Source organism: Teleopsis dalmanni, chromosome X (assembly GCF_002237135.1).
Source record: "Teleopsis dalmanni isolate 2A chromosome X, ASM223713v2, whole genome shotgun sequence".
Classification (NCBI taxonomy): Eukaryota; Metazoa; Arthropoda; class Insecta; order Diptera; family Diopsidae; genus Teleopsis; species Teleopsis dalmanni.
In genome coordinates this window covers 24,573,694-24,590,146 of record NC_051848.1, presented here as the reverse complement: position 1 = coordinate 24,590,146, position 16,453 = coordinate 24,573,694, and the positions used below count along the sequence as shown (strand labels likewise).

At 29.0% G+C, this 16,453-nt stretch overlaps 1 protein-coding gene and 1 long non-coding RNA gene across 2 annotated transcripts; both read right to left on the bottom strand.

Moving 5' to 3' along the window:
* Positions 1–4,397: 4,397 nt before the first annotated feature.
* On the bottom strand, positions 4,398–6,981 carry LOC119662456. Its single transcript, XR_005250780.1, has 6 exons — positions 6,438–6,981; positions 6,139–6,313; positions 5,117–5,583; positions 4,849–5,049; positions 4,627–4,767; positions 4,398–4,566 (listed from the first exon to the last, which is right to left on the bottom strand). It is a non-coding gene; the product is annotated as an uncharacterized LOC119662456 (long non-coding RNA).
* Positions 6,982–9,797: 2,816 nt separating this feature from the next.
* LOC119690087 lies at positions 9,798–11,538 on the bottom strand. The gene is made up of 2 exons (XM_038105079.1): positions 10,581–11,538; positions 9,798–9,976 (listed from the first exon to the last, which is right to left on the bottom strand). The coding sequence occupies exon 1, from the start codon at positions 11,471–11,473 to the stop codon at positions 10,607–10,609; it is 867 nt and encodes a 288-aa protein (XP_037961007.1). The 5' UTR covers positions 11,474–11,538; the 3' UTR covers positions 9,798–9,976; positions 10,581–10,606.
* Between the last annotated feature and the right edge of the window lie 4,915 nt (positions 11,539–16,453).

Sequence of the window (16,453 nt, the reverse complement as noted above, 5' to 3'; positions counted from 1 at the left end):
GATAAACGAAAATAGAGATACAACTACTCCAAGAGGTAATCGCTTCACTGTAAGAGATCCTCCTGCTTTAGCAGCTGCCACAAGGTTTCTGGAAGTGCCAAATTCAAGCGAAAATGTCACGATAAATGAAACCAATATCGTTCAAAGTTTTAAGTTTTATGCTCCACTATGAGATGAGGATGATAGAAGAAGAATCTATCCTTATATTCTTATCTTTATATTTTATGATCTATTCCAATAATTAATACATTAATTATTTTAATCATATCTAACTTTAAGCCTTAAAATTACCTCACTGGTAAGATAATGAATTCTTACAAACTTATAAAAATATATATGTTTGGAAGTAGTTATAAACAAAATAACATATTACATACGATGTTTACGATGTAATCTCATGCAAACAATGTCTGTTTTAAAAGTTCTCATAGATATTTGAATTTTTCTGATTAAACTCAGTATCTGACACCAAACTTATATCTGTCATAATTTCTAATTAACTTACTTAAGTTCAAATATTGAAAACTAAACTAAAAACTTATTCACATCACTTATTCACTCGCCTTATTCATTCGTACAAGTAAATACAAATCGTTTTAATAGATTGGTTCAATCATCTATTCTGCATTCAGTCACCAGTTGGGAACCTGAGCAAATTAACCGCTGACAGTGAAATGGGAAAAACAATAGGAAATGTGAAAAATGTAAGAAAAAAGTATGGAAAAGCGGGAATAGGCACAACTACTGCCGTTAGTTTGTCGCATTCGAATGTGAAGGCAGAGAACTCTTTAAATTAAATTTATTTTCCATTCATCCGCAGCGATGGACTGAAAATGTTTGCATAACCTCGACCTTAATGAAATCATGTTGCTGGCATTGTTGCAATCGCTGCCCGTTGCGATTACTTCGTGATTTAACAATTTCATTTATTTATTTTAGAGAAGCATTTTTACAATTTTTTTCACGTTTCCCTCGTTTTCTGTGTGTCCATCTGTGTGTTTTGTGAGTATTCTGTGTCTTTTCAGTTAACAAAACAAATACAGCATCCCTAAGCAGATGCAGGCTTTCAACTCCTAACTGCATTCAAACGGTTAACAGCAAATGTTTTTGTTTTACGAGGAATCTGGTCATTGCATAAATTTTCGAAATTTTTTTGATAGAAATTGGCTTACTAATGCTTAGCATCACAAATACAGTGGACTGGCCAGATACAGAAAGATTTTCTTTTCTTCGTTTTCATCATTTCAATTTTAAATTATGAAATGGAGCTCCTATTGAGATTTTATGCAAACACAAGATACTCACATAAAAAAATTTTGTTAAGCCCATGGAATTGGGTTTCTATGCTAATAACGGCTTGATTAGAGGAAGGATGGCTGCTCAGTTCTGTTGTTAAACACTTTTGGTTAGTTGAAGCAAAATAAACAAATTTAAGACATGTAATAAATTATTTATTATAATTTGCATTAATACCGTAGCATTATTATAAGGAAGAATTCTAGTGATTTTTATTAAGAAAAATAGAATGATTTATTATACTTAGGTAAATACTATTATAAAAATAGACCGCTGTTATCATCATTCGAGAACTCTAAGAAAAATGTCTGATGTCAAAAGAAGTATAAATGTTAATCAATATTGAACAAATAATTTCAAATCATAATAAATGAAAAATTTACATTTATAAACAAAAGGTTTCAAAAAGTAGTGAACTACAACAACAATTTTTTTTATTATTTTAAATTAATTGAATTATTGATTCAGATTAGTTTACAAGATAAGTAAACAAGTATTAAAATCGCCTACTACCGGTGATGGTCCAGAGTTTACTATATGAAACAGTAACAACCTAATATATGTGGTAATGAATTCATTGAAGTGCCCATCTATGGACCTGGTAGACTAAAGTATTTGCGTATGGATACAAACTATATCATGAACACTAAAATATTAGACTATTAGTTATATAAATGTGTTCAACAGCTTTGAATGGTGTTATTCCCAGCAATTTAAATAAAATTTTATGAATAAAAGTAATTTTTATATTTTAAATAATATTTAACTATTAGATAATTAAGATATTAAAAATTACTTACCCAAATATAAGCATTTCAGAGGTACTAGAAAAAGTTGTTATATGAAATGGATATGCTGTGATATATACGTTGTTTAGAATATCAACCATACCAAAAATAAATAATATTTAACTGAAATATGAGGCTGCTGAATCTGGAAATAAAAAAAAGATTTACGAATTAGTCCTATTACTTCAGTCTATTATTTTTAGTATCAATTTTTTCTGAAACGATTGTGGATCTCATGCATTATATATTCTAATTAAACAAACTCTAAAACTTTTATTAGTTATACATTCTAGACCTTTTACAAAATTTTAGTTATGTTGGTATACCATTTCTTGACATATGGTACAAATTTGAGCGCCATCTGTCAATTAGTTTGTTTACAGCAACAGTGGGACTATCTCAAGTGCATTAAGCGATTTTTACTATGGAAAATTCTTGTTGTACGCGATTTTTTGACCAAACACGGCTCAGGCACGGTCATCGCTCAGACACCATATTCGCCAGATCTGGATCCGTACGACTTTTTTCTGTTCCCGAAACTCAAATTGCCCCTTCGTGGTAAGCGTTTTGAGTCCATTGAATCGGTAAAAGAGAATTCGCCAAAGGAACTAAAAGCCATAGCTGCACGGGCCTACGAAAAGTGTATGGAAAGTTGGGTTAAGCATTGGCGTATATGTATCGCTTCAGAAGCAGCATATTTTGAAGGAGATAAAATAAATTTGGAATAAAATTTAAATTTGTATGTCTTATTTACAAAATCCGTACTTGTTGAGCAGAAGGTATATCGTAAGTTTCGAAAGTAGAGTAAAACCACAAAGTTAAAGAATAAAATAATCAGTACTTTATTTGCTAATAACGAGGGCTAACAAGATTAAGACATTTCACTATAGAAGTCTACGAATTAATAAGCTTTGCAGGTTCATAATAGAACCTGGTTTCTGGAAAGAAAATTGTGTTTATAGGCTACTTAGATAGAAGAAAAAACTCTAGCGGCACTTAAAACAACGAACCAACCAAAGTAAGTTCAACATGCCAAAGGTAAGTCCAATTGGGTGTTATAGTACAAGATGTACCAACGTGTTTTAACTTTGAGAGTTGTTTGCTTGCTCGGAATATAAAGATATATATTCATTAATATGATAATGACAATTAATTTAAAAAATATATTTTAATAATAAATCTCAGACCTAAATTTTTAGTTTTATTAATATTCTTTATAGATAGCAACTACATGTTTTTGTATGTGATTGAATTTTGGAGGAGCAGTGTTTCGGAATTTGGAATTGGACTATTTTCAAACATTTTCATCAAAAACATCATTTTTTTAAATTTTTACATTTTAACATTTTAATTATTTTTTGTAGTTGAAAACTTGTTTTAACAAAAAAATTTCATTACTGATTTACAGTTTTCCTTGTAATAGTTCTGATAAAATATTTTTGGTTCTGTACAGTTTTGGACATCATACAGTTTTTAGCTATCATATTAAAGGACGTTTATAGGACCAACAATTTACAATTTCTGAGATATTGATATCTTTTCACTAAAATTTCATCCGTATTTTTTTGTTAGGATCAAGAAGTTATCTCCCGAATATTTTGATTACTATATTTTTGTTAATTAATCTATGTATTATAATCAACAATACAACTTTTGCTTATCAAACCTGAATTAAAGTTTGCTTACTCTTCTAATTAGTATCCGTATTAAATAATCAAATATGAATTTTATGGAATAAATGGTTATTTTCCAATCTTTGGTGGTCTTGGGGCGACTTTTTCACTTACCCAATTGAACTAAAATTTTACACAGATTATTATTTTTAGTAAATAGAACCGATCCCCCGTCAACAGATTTAAAAAAAAAAAATTGCTCAAATTTCTAAATGGCACGCTAATATATATATATAATAAGTCGTTTATAATAAAAAAAGTTAATTTTAATAATTTATTATAATAATTTTTTATAAATATTATATCTGGTTACAGATCATCTTCTTAAACGTTTATTTAATATGTAAGGTTCATTAATTTTAGGTAAACCATAATATCAAATTCCTTGTCAAATGCTGCAATATATATTTCTAAAATATATAAAAATTTTAATAATATATATGAAATTCTATTCTTAGGATAGTTTAATAAATATATACACTTGTATCTCCATATTCAACTTAAAACTGCTGTCCAGATCATATTATAATGAACTCTTTAAAGCGGTTTAAAAAGTATATCTGAACTAATAATAGATTCACTATATATCTAAGTACTCTTATAAATATATTAAAGTGCATATATTAATAAAACGATGGTATACATTATTATTATTGATATTTATTAAATGAAAGTTTATCAACGGAAAAATTTTACTGGGAGAGAACTGCTATTTGTTGTTCTCAATCTGGACAATAATAGAACTACGATTATGACAGTATTTACTTTTGGACAGCAACAGCTTTAGTTTATACACTCTTCAGTTGAATCTATAATACACATAATTATTTAGATATTGATTACTTTTTAAAAATTGAATGCATTTTTACTTTGAATAGTTCTATAGACCTCACAATTTATACACAAAACTGTTTACGGCTTGGTTCTTCCGAAACATGAAATTGACGATGTCCGTCGATTACAGTGTTGAAACCATTTATTCTTTACAAGGACACAATAACATAAGGGAGCTGTAGAGGCAAGCAAATATATATTAAAGAAAAATATTATGTGGTGTATATAAATGTTTTTTAGGACTTATCATTCCTTACAGATATTGCTCGTCGTTTCTGAAGTATTTTTACGGTTCTTTAGAAATGATACCAGGTAAACCAAGCAGTCATTTCTAACATTTTTCTTTGTCTTCGGAAAATTTTATACCTTGGCTACGGCAACATAACTGAGGCTTGACCTTGAATAGGATGTCTCTTTTGTTATGGTCAGTAAACATTTTTGTCCAAACTGTGTGAGTTCTAAAAACAAAATTTAATAAAGTATAATTTTAATATAGTAAAGTTTTTAATAAATCCTGTTTATTACCTTCATTATTAAGACTAGTGCCATCATAAGAATTGATATATCGCAAATATAAAATATATAAATCTTAAAATTTGTTTAAACTTTTTGTAAAAAGCAAATTACTGCTTTATCACTGTTATGCTAAAATACCTGTTTGTACTCCTTTTAAAAATTAATTAAGTAAAGTACTCATTATAGTACTTTGTTCTGTGGATATATATGAATTATCCACTAATACCTTTGTTTAAAAATGCCGTTGGCAATTTCTAAAACATATTTTTTCAATTGGTACGTGATTCATTAATAACAATAAATATGAACCACCTCCGCAAAGTCCACTTTTCTCAAAATTACTTATAATATTCCACATCCGAGAAAATGCATCTGCAGTAATCGACTTGGTGTATTGACAATATCTCTACAATTAACTTTACACGTTTTGATCTGGCGCATATTTCTGAGAGTATCATATCATTTTGTCAAATGATCTTAAAATCAAAAAAAATATTATAAAGTAGTTAAATATTAGATTTTTAGATTTTTATTACTAATAAAGTGAGATAAAGAGAAAGCATTCGTTGTTTTTAAATCAAATTTGGAAATAAGTATATATTTTCTGATTTCGAAAAAAAAATTTTTTTAACCTAGTCTTACGAAATTTCGTCAATGTGATTTTGGATCTGAGTAAATAATCTCATTTCTGGAATCTATTTGCATCTGTGCCTCCGGCTACGTCAAAGACACTTCACAGTCCTTTTATAATGTAAATATAAATCGGAACTGTACACTTGGTACACGGAATTAATGTGTTGTCGTTGTCATGTTAAAATAAACAGTCTTTCACTTTTCGAATTCCGGACCCATTTTGTAATTTTTTGATTCGTTATTAGTCGCTAATATAAGCGGACGAAAAAACACCGAATATTTTCTGAACAACCCAAATTGATAACTATTCGTAATTTGTTTAAATACTGTTGTCGATATATTTTAAATAACTAAAGTTTAACCACAGTTCTGAACATATTTGTTTAGTGATGACTTACCAGCCACACAGAGTACTCCAATAACGTTCTCTGATTTTAGTCGACTACGCGTGTTGATAGTTTTCGATACAATATAACACCATAAAGTTCAAATTTTCCCCCACTAATTGAATGCCAATTTTCAAACCGCAGCATTCCTTCAAAGACGGCATCAATAATATAATGTAATCAGTCTCTGACGTATGTAGTAAATAAAAAATATTAGGTTTGGTTAATATTAGCCTTGCAATAAATTTCAGTTTGACATAAAAAAAATTTTGAATTTTGACAGTAAAAAAAAAAAATCGAACATTACTTACAGAAACGAAGGGGACTCATTGCTAGACTTTTTGTTAGTTGCGGTCGATTTAATACTGCAACTAAGAGTATTCACTTGAATTCTAAATGTTTTTGCGAAATACATTTCAAAAATTCTTTAACATTAGTTACTGGGTTCTGTCTGTTTCCAAAATAGTTAACATTTGACACGTTCTCGTCAGGCTCGAATTCCTCAGCAGAACGCATAGTTGTCGCCTTGAACAATAAGTCTTTCACCCTTTCGAAATTGTCTGTTTTGATTTTCATAGAGCTATTATCTTCCCTGACTTCATCTTCATGTTCTGATTGAACTTCCTCTTTTTCTATTTCTGCGGCAATTAGCGCTGCTTGCTCCTGAAGCTTCAGTTGCTCTACCCGGCGTTTATTTTTCATCTGAACCTTAACGTGAGTTAAATAAAATAACGAGAATACCAAGAGCAAACTCGAAAAAATTATAAAGATTGGAACGAAAACAGCCATTCTCTCTAAAATTTTTCAAAAAAGAAATACCAAAAATTTTTGAGGAGCTAAAATTTTGAAACTAACTGACCGAAAATAATTTTTATATAACTTTATGTATAACACAATTAAGTAAATAATTTTTAAAAACTTTTTCGGTAACTTGATCAAATTTTTCTTTTTCAAATACAAATTTTTTTTATTCCCAAATCTGAAACCACCTTTCTCATTATTATAAATATGAACAATATTGCGAGTACATTCACAGATATTTGTATTATAGCTCGGAGAACCCGTGATAATAGTCAGTATCACGGGTCAGTAAATACACTGATGAAAAATTTGATATTTTCTTTGAAAATTGAAGAAATGAAAAATATAAGAGATAACTTATACTCCTAGTATTTTCATTAAAATGCCTGGATCGAAACAGCTTTTTATTTTACTATGGAACATTCACATTTTTTATAATTATAATCATGTATTACAGAATGAATAATGCTCAATATTATTTTACAATATCAAAACTACATACTGTAATATTTGGTAAAAAATATGTATTAGATGTTGTGTTTGTTTTTATACAAGAACACAGTAACCCAAAATATAGATTTGTACCCATCTGTATTAAGAGTCAGATGGTGCCTGAGTGTATGTATGTAATATGTATGTATGATTAAAGTGCATTTAAATAGCACACCTAATATAAATTACGCATGGTTAATATTTATAATTCTCATAAAGTTTACTGAAATCATTATACAAAACATGCTTAAAAGTGTATGATATTTATTAGCTGATTTTAATGTAAATGTCTACTACGCTTATATAGTATAATATGTAATATTATTTATATAATATATAGAAAGTTTTCTGTTATTTATTGTTTGATTCTTTGAATATTTCCATCAGAGTCTGATAATTTAATACAATTTTAAAATGGATGAGGAAAGTGAAAGTGATTATCACCACTTCTTCATATAATAAGAATTAATCAAATATTGAGACATTGAAGAAGAATGCATTAGCTTTACTGAAGATATTTTGTTGCTTTGAAGAATTAAGTAGGAAAATGTACTGAATGCGATTTTAATCTTACCCATGACTCACAAAGTCTAAATTTAATGGCTTTTCAAATTTACATTGTTAACTTTAAAATAATTTCCTATATAAAGTCCAGTCGTATACAAACTGTACTAACCAAAAAAAAAATTTTAAGTGGTATAAATATTCTTTCCAAACGCTTCTTATGTACGTTGTGTAGAAATATATGAAAATTTATAAAAGCTTTAAGTGGGATATTCCCCAAAATAATGTTGAGAAGCACAATTCTATATTCAATCAATGTAGAAACTATATGCAAAATTGGACTGATTTAAAATAATTTTTATTGTCGATGTTAGGTATTTTTGCACTTCGTTAAATGCAATCATCACTTTAATATTTTTCCAATAAATGATTAAGGTTCATTATTATAAGTTCTATGTAAAGTATTTCATTCCACTAATAAAATAATGGATAAGTTTACTTACATATATTAATATTAATAATAGAAAGGTATAAATATACATCGAATTTTTCATTTCGGCGCGGTTATAGTTCCTCAATTTAGCCCATTTGCTATCTCTATTTACAAATATTCCAATTCGTTTTGTTATAAACATCATAGATTATCATTATTATTATAGATTAGCAAACAAAAGTTTTGAAACACCTTCAATATCTGTTCAACAATAATATTCAATAATATCCACGAAAAAATATTCAAATACGACGAGGACATTCTTGCGCATATTAGAAAAAGGAGATATCAAAACTAGTCTACTTCAAATTAGCACCTACAGTTTTCTGTAGGTTCAAAAAACTACATGATTTTGATCAATTAAAAATAAAAAAATTAAAAGAAAAAATGTTTTCTTAAATTTTAAGATATGAGGTTCTTTGAAATAATAACCGACTATTTCCGAAATACATTTTTAAGTGCATAATTTCTAAGCCAAGAAAAGTTAAGTGATTTCGATTATTCCAAACAGAAAAATATGAAATAGAATAAAAACCGATGTATTTTTTTAGATATTCGACTTATCTATCCTTAAAATGTATCGGTTTTGTGACGGAATGTTCGTATAGCTTTTGACACACCTGTGAGTCTAGTTCTGAAAATAGACCACTCATCCCATTAGGATAGTTTTTGTGTTAGGAATGAATAGTCTCCACCTGCATTTATGACATTCCAATTAGAAATTAATAGGTACTACAATTATTATTAGTAATATTATTATATGTAATAATAAATTTGCATATAGAAATATAAATACATTATCATTACAAATGTATACGTAAAAACACCATCGAGCTTTTCATACAAAATTTGAATATTTTTGTGACGATGTGAAGGAAAGACTTATTTTGCCAATGAAATTTTTACTTTTATTTCTTTAAACAAAATCAATTTTTAAAATAAAGGGTTGAAGGGTTTAAGTATAAATTTGAAAAGAATATTCGCAATCAGGTAATCCAAATTTTCTCCAGAAATCTTCGGGTCTTCAGTTATATTGTCTAAAGGGTATTGTAGTTTCATATTACCTAATTATGAAAAAACTTAAATGATTGATGAATTCAGTTGTGGTTTTAAGAATATTGCCGAAATCGTCAGTTATCATATATCTTTAGCACCCACTTTGTGCGTCTATAGAGTTTAGTCTGAAACAGTTTAAAACCCGAAAATATGAAAATTAGTCTGTTTGCTTTAATAGGAACTAAGTTCAAATATTCAATATCCATTAAGATACTCACATTATTCAATATTGTATCTTTTCTGAATTATTTGAAACCTAGAAGAAAAGTATTAATCTGTATTAATAAACAGTACATAATTTTTAATTCACCCACAATGTCATGAATCTTATATGTAATTAAAATTTTTTGGTTTTATTTGAGCTATACGAGCAAATTGGAGATCTGGAACTATTAATATGTACAGTATGCAATTGTAAACTTATATCCAAAATCCTCAAATCACCCAGCCGGTTGACACATTATTTGCGTGTCAAGTTGTTTCTTCATAAATTAAAATGGTTATCTATTGAAAAATGTTAAAATTATAGTATATATAATAGATCGAGCAAAATAATCATCTCCTAGTAAACACTAAATCATACTATAATCATAATAATCACATATTATAAATGAATAAGAACAGATTTGAATCAACTATATAGTAATCAATTGCATGAACAGAGATCGGTAGGCTTAATATTTCGCTATATAAATTCGTGTAACCCGATGTGTGTAGCAAAAAGAATTCGATAAGGATTATACTTGACTGTGTTTTTTTTTGTGAAACAATTGAACATGTCTATAACTTTCACACTAAATCGGCTCTTAAGAATAGTTTTGTGAAATTTAAAGACATTTTAAAAAAGTTTAATTTTCAGCAAAACAAATATCTTAGACCCAGAGAGCATATTAAAAGAAACAATATATTACAAGAGAGTGTTGTGTTTGATACAAGATATGGTGTGGTAAAAACAAAATATCGGATAGATATGATTGAAACAGTATATATTGTGCGTCACAGTCTATTAAGAGTATTATAGTATGAATTAGAGAAGGGACATGAAATCTGGATTTCATTTAAATAAAAACAACGTGTTAATTAAGTTTATGACTATGTCAGAATTTACCTACAATGCGTTATAAGTATACAAACTCAACGATTCCTTTTCTTTTTTCTATTTCTTTTACGAGTTTTCGTTGAGTTTGCCCTTGTTCTACAATGTTGACCAGGGTATGAAGGTAATGAAGGTAAACTCAATATACTTGATTCCGAACTGGAATCCGAAAACTCTGAATTGCATTTTTCAATCGCAGTGGTGAATCCATTCATTAATTTGTTGTTAAATGACAAAGCTTGCGAATCGCCTTCCAAGAACTGCCTATATGATAATTCATCATTACTGGTTGAAGATACAGAAATAAGTTTCGGAAATTGCAGTGTTCGACGTAAGCTTTGTTGGTCAATTTTATTTCCATTTTGTGATTCTATTTCATATGATTTGTATTCACAATAGCTCTCACCTTGACGTGATAGATTTTCGGACAGAGTTGGTGTAGAAGTGTATTCAAATGTACGAAAAGAAACTTCGCTAGCATTGCATTTCGAGCATATTTCCGAAATGTTTTTTATATGTTCTTCGTACTTACAACTACTTATAGTACACATGCTGCTAATACTACTCAAACTACTCATACTCGTCGTACTACTATCCACTGACAAATTTTCCGAATTATTTTCTGTATCGCGGTACGAATTTTCATAATTTTTTTTTATAAAAAATGAAACGAAAGCCGAAAATTTTGAACGTTTTGTAGCATCCTCCTTTAATAGCCTCTTTAAGGCAATTTCGAAATTTTGGGTAATTGTTCGCTTGTGAGTTCTTTTATATTTTCTTATTTCCTTTTTAAAATATTCAATGATCCTCTTTTCATTTCGACGATATTTTATTAGTTCTGCCTTAAATCCTTTAAGTATTTTCTTTTGTGAATGTGCGGACCCTTCTTTTTTGGCACGTCCCATAGTTATAACTTTTTACAAATAGATTTTGAGTTGACTAGTAAAAATTTAATTGGCAGTTTTTTTGTAATTGACTATATTTGAAAATTTATTTGAATGAATTAAAAGAAAAATTAATTTGAATTGAAAATTGTGCTTACTTTGTGAAAATTATTAAAAGTAATTTTCGCTGGATAACATCCAGTAGGATATAAGTGCCATTATAGCTATCTGGTTGTCGGTATTACAATTTTACAGTTCCGATAGTTGCGTTCACGCTTGAAACTGTCAAATCTGTCTATCGCGACCATAGACAAACGCAACCATAGACAAATCTATTGTTGCGTTTCTTCCCAATGCTTCCAAGTATATTTTTTTTATTCCATATACACCAGCTTTAGCTCCAACTCACTGGTGAGGGAGCCGTTTGTGATCTTTGTCATGATTTCTATTTTAGTTATATCAAAATAATGAACTTCTTAGAAAATACACATAAAAAATAAGGAGAAAAATAAAGAAAATGATTAAATGAGAAAATATATTTACAGAACCATCTGAATATAGGAAAGAGAGATTATTTCATTCTATCTCATGAGTGTTTGTAAGTAGTTCGAAATGTTTGAATTATTCATTGATATTCGAATATTTGAATTATTCCACAAATTCGGATTGTTCGAATACAAGCAAGACTAGATTTTTTAATGATCTAATTTTTCATTGTTTGACATCTGGTATCTTAAAATGGTTTTGCTCTTCAGTGGAAGAAAACATGAATGGAAATTCTAATATAATTATTAAACATGGATATACAGTAGCTTAAGATTTATGACAACTTTCTGTTAAATATTGATCAAATCGAAAATATTTTTAATTAAAAATTAAAATTTCTATTCACAGAAAACAAATCCGCTTTATTTTTATTAAGCTTTGCACTTTAAAAAGTAATTAAACGAAAATTTCAATAAACCAACTTAGCACGCATTGAAGCATTTTTTCTTATCACATAAGAAGGCTTGTGGTAAAAAGAAAGATATATCTAAAGTTACTTAATTACCCAAAATTCATTTTCTCTCGTTTTGTGAACAGATGTGTGGTGAGCACGAAAAAAATGACGCATCAATGCGGCATTAACGGTGCTTCCACAGCTAATTACCTATTAAGAATCTAATGTGCAGATACTTTTTTCTTCCGTTGCAGTCACGTTAACTAAATAATTTAATTCTTTTGCGGTAAAGTTTCTAATTATATGCAAAATTAGCATAATTCTTGTATTGAAACGCAGCTATCTGAACTCTCAAACGCACATCATTCTCAAAACAAACAACTTAATTATATGGCGTCATGCATGTAGTGTGCCAAATCGAGTGATTATACGATAAAAATGGAGAAGAGAAGAATGCTTCTTTTTAGAGGATGAAAAATGCATTCATGCACATTTCTAGTGTTGTGCAGTAGATGGGAATCAACACTTTGGGGATAATGGCCTTAACACCGTAAATTTAAGAATTTTTCGCTGAGAAACGCAGTGCTCGTACCTCACGCTGATGTGGTGAAGTAAGTGAATGAAGTCAATATTATACGGTAAGTATTTTATTGCATTCATTTTATATTAATTCTTTAAGGTTGTTAATTAGTCACCCACTAAACATAAATACGTATTTGTAATGTCAAATTCTTTCACAGAACTGAACTTACTATGAGGAAATATTATAACAATTTGCGGAATTTCACACAATATTGAAAACTGTTATATAGCAAAGACGTCATATTAAGAGTCCATATAAAGTTCAATACTTAAAAGTCTAAATACTATATCTTCGGATGAAAATTTGGAGAATTTTATGTTCTTCCGCTAATTAGATTATATGTAACAAGTGGATATTTCACTTATAGTATTTCTAAGCACACGTCACTAACCAAGGTCTCTTAATTTTTGTCTGATAAATGTCATCAAAAAACTTACTTGATTTCTATTTGACATATTCCAGCTTTTCGTTAAAATAATGTTTTAAATACAGTATTATTATTATTATGAAAAAGTGATAATACACTGCAACCTAAAAGATCTATTGTGCCCCTTGGTCGGATTTCGATTTCTCTAATGAAAGACAATATAGAGCCTATTTCTCCCAGCTTTAAGTCCCTATGTTCCATGAAATACCAGGTGTTTCTTTCGCTTGTGCATCAGTACCACGCGCTCCTATAGCACATGGTATGCGATTTCTCTCTCTTCTCTACAGTATCTGCAGTCTAAGTTGGATTGAATTCCTGACTTTGTTAGGTGATTCAATCAACAGTAACCGGTTAGTAATTCCATAATTCCATTAGGTTATTCATAATTTGTTCTCTGCAAGCCTTGAAGCATATTAAGTTGTAAATCCCTAAAAGCATTTTAGATTGTGTTAGTTTTGGTAGCGCTTCCCCACAGAGTTCTTTTTACTTTTCCTCTGTGCCGTTTATACGACGGATTTAGGTCCTTTGCACAGTAGATTGGATAAATAGATAAAAACAGTTCATACAGTTGAAACAATTTTGATATCTGTAATATCTATGTTAGCGGATCCAAATGATGAATCCCCAGCAAATGTAGATGCTGCTAAAGAGTGGAGAGAGTCATATCCAGAATTTAAGAAAAAAGTTGCTCGATGCGTTAGAAAAAGTCAAGAAGAATGCTCGTAGAATATTTAATAAATAATTTCTTTGTATTAAATAAATAATACGTAACTTAAGACCGGCTTATCTATTATCTTGTCTATTAGCTTATGCATTATTATCTATTTATTATTTGCATAAGTGCAAGTTTATTTTTTATGCATATAAAAAATTCTTACGAAAATACCTTAGCTCTTAATAGATGTAGTAAACGCTATTCTTTAATTTCCTGTGAAAAATATATGCTGTGATAATATGTTCCACCTTTAATTTGAAGCTTAAGCAATGATGAAGTTAATATTCATAACCCAAAGTAATAATGACAATTTACCAAATAATATTTAGACAAATTTACACGAACATTTAAATTTCGCAACTATAAAACTCAAGAATTGTTCACGCTGCGAATAGTGGAAATGGAGTTGCCTTGCATCAGCGGAGTTGCCATACTCAAACTCTGTAATGAGATGTACTTAACACTAAGTTATTTTTTTCTAGTAAAATTTCATAGATTTGCTGTTCAGTGCGATAACAAAGATATTAAACTGCAGCTCTTACATCTAACATTATTGTTTTTATTTTTTACATATTTTTTAAATTTGTTTTAAACGTTTATGCATTTAACTTCGAATAATTGCATTTTGCTGTGGTTTACTTCAACTTGAAATAAAACTTAAGTGGCAGTTAAATAGCATCTTTTGCATGCTGTGCTTGTTGTATAACCAAAAAGCAATATCAAGATACTCAGATATTTAGATACTCATACTCGGTTAGAGTATACAGAGATGTAAAGAAAATCTTTTCTAATTTTGGGCTGCCTATTTTAATGCTCGTATTTGTATTTTGTGTAAATTTGTGGCTGCTTAGCCGTTTGCCCAAATGCCAGTACTTGTTAGGCGAACCGTCTGCCTCCTTGTCCCTGTCTGTCTACTTTTTATGAGCTTATGTAGTTTCAGAGTCAAATGAGTATGTCTAAAAGGAAGTGTTAACCTTTTACTTAAACTACAAAATAAGTCAACAAAAAACCATACCATAAAACTAACAAAAAATCTCACAATATTCACAGTTGAGAAAAAATATAAAAAAGATACTTCGGAAACGTGATCAAATTGCCAAGAAATTTACATAACTCCGATTAAAGTAATTCGGTTTATAGTTTGTGACTTATTTAAGTACCATTTGATATCGTCAGACTTTGATATGCCTATCTTATATTAACATATATTTAAGTGTTAGTATTTTAAAAATCTATTAATTAGCATGTAATTCGAATTATTTACTTTAATTTAATTTAAATTGAATATTACAAAATCTCAGACCTCCGAGTAACGACGAGCACAGCTCATGGATGATAACTAAATACTGGAAGCATATTTATTAATGACATAAAAAGTGAGTTGTGAAACTTAGAAAAAGCTATTGTAGTTGTTTTTAGTATTTATTTAAAAAAAAATTCAAACTATACAACCTTTTAGTGATAATATAGAAATATAAAGATTATAACATTTTACAAAGCTCCATGCCAAACAGATAAAATTTTAACTTAAATAAAGACATTTAAAAAAAAAACCTTTGTCTATTAAAAACATTGAGTTCCTAACAAAAGTTATGAGCGCCATTTTGACAATTAACCAGCTCTCCAAAAAAGTGGAAATGAAGATCGTTATGCTATGAGATTATCATAAATCCAAAACGCGAAATGTCTCAAAATAAAACTGTTTCATATCATCCAATCAACCCATTAAGCATCCTCGCTAAGTATGGTAACTCAAGAAAATACTTTCGAATATAATGAAGCCTTGAAAGTCTGGATTCTTATATGAATCAAAGAATTTAGAAAAACTTAATTTCTGAATAAAGTAGAAACCCATCATTCCTTTATTAAATTGAATTGATTCCTGCTTTCCACATAAGAACTTATAGCAAACTCTAATATACAATATATAAACAATATAGACTCGAGATGATATCTAATAAATCTGTTAAAAAAGATAACGGGCTCTGTAAAGGTCACCTCTAAGTAATTGTTAAAGCAACGTAGAAAAAAGTTTGATGAATAATAAAAGTAGAGAGCTGAAACTATAAATAAAGTCTGATAAACATTTAGAACTTATAGCACTCATAGTATTCGGGTGAAGTATAAGAATAAGCAGAAAGAAAATCATCGAGCTGTAAACCGAGGTAATCTTCAGTCCCTCAAAACTATAGTGAAAAATTTGAAATCGGGCTAAAAAAGCAAAACTAATGGCAAAGTAAAAAACAACACAATGCCATTTTAACTGTGATTAAAAGTATATCTAGTAGAAGCAATGTGATACTATAAACAGAATAATAAATACTGGTAAAATAATA

Coding starts and splice junctions, on each gene's coding strand:
- LOC119690087 (XM_038105079.1), bottom strand. CDS start 11,473: ATGGGACGTGCCAAAAAAGAAGGGTCCGCACATTCACAAAAGAAAATA.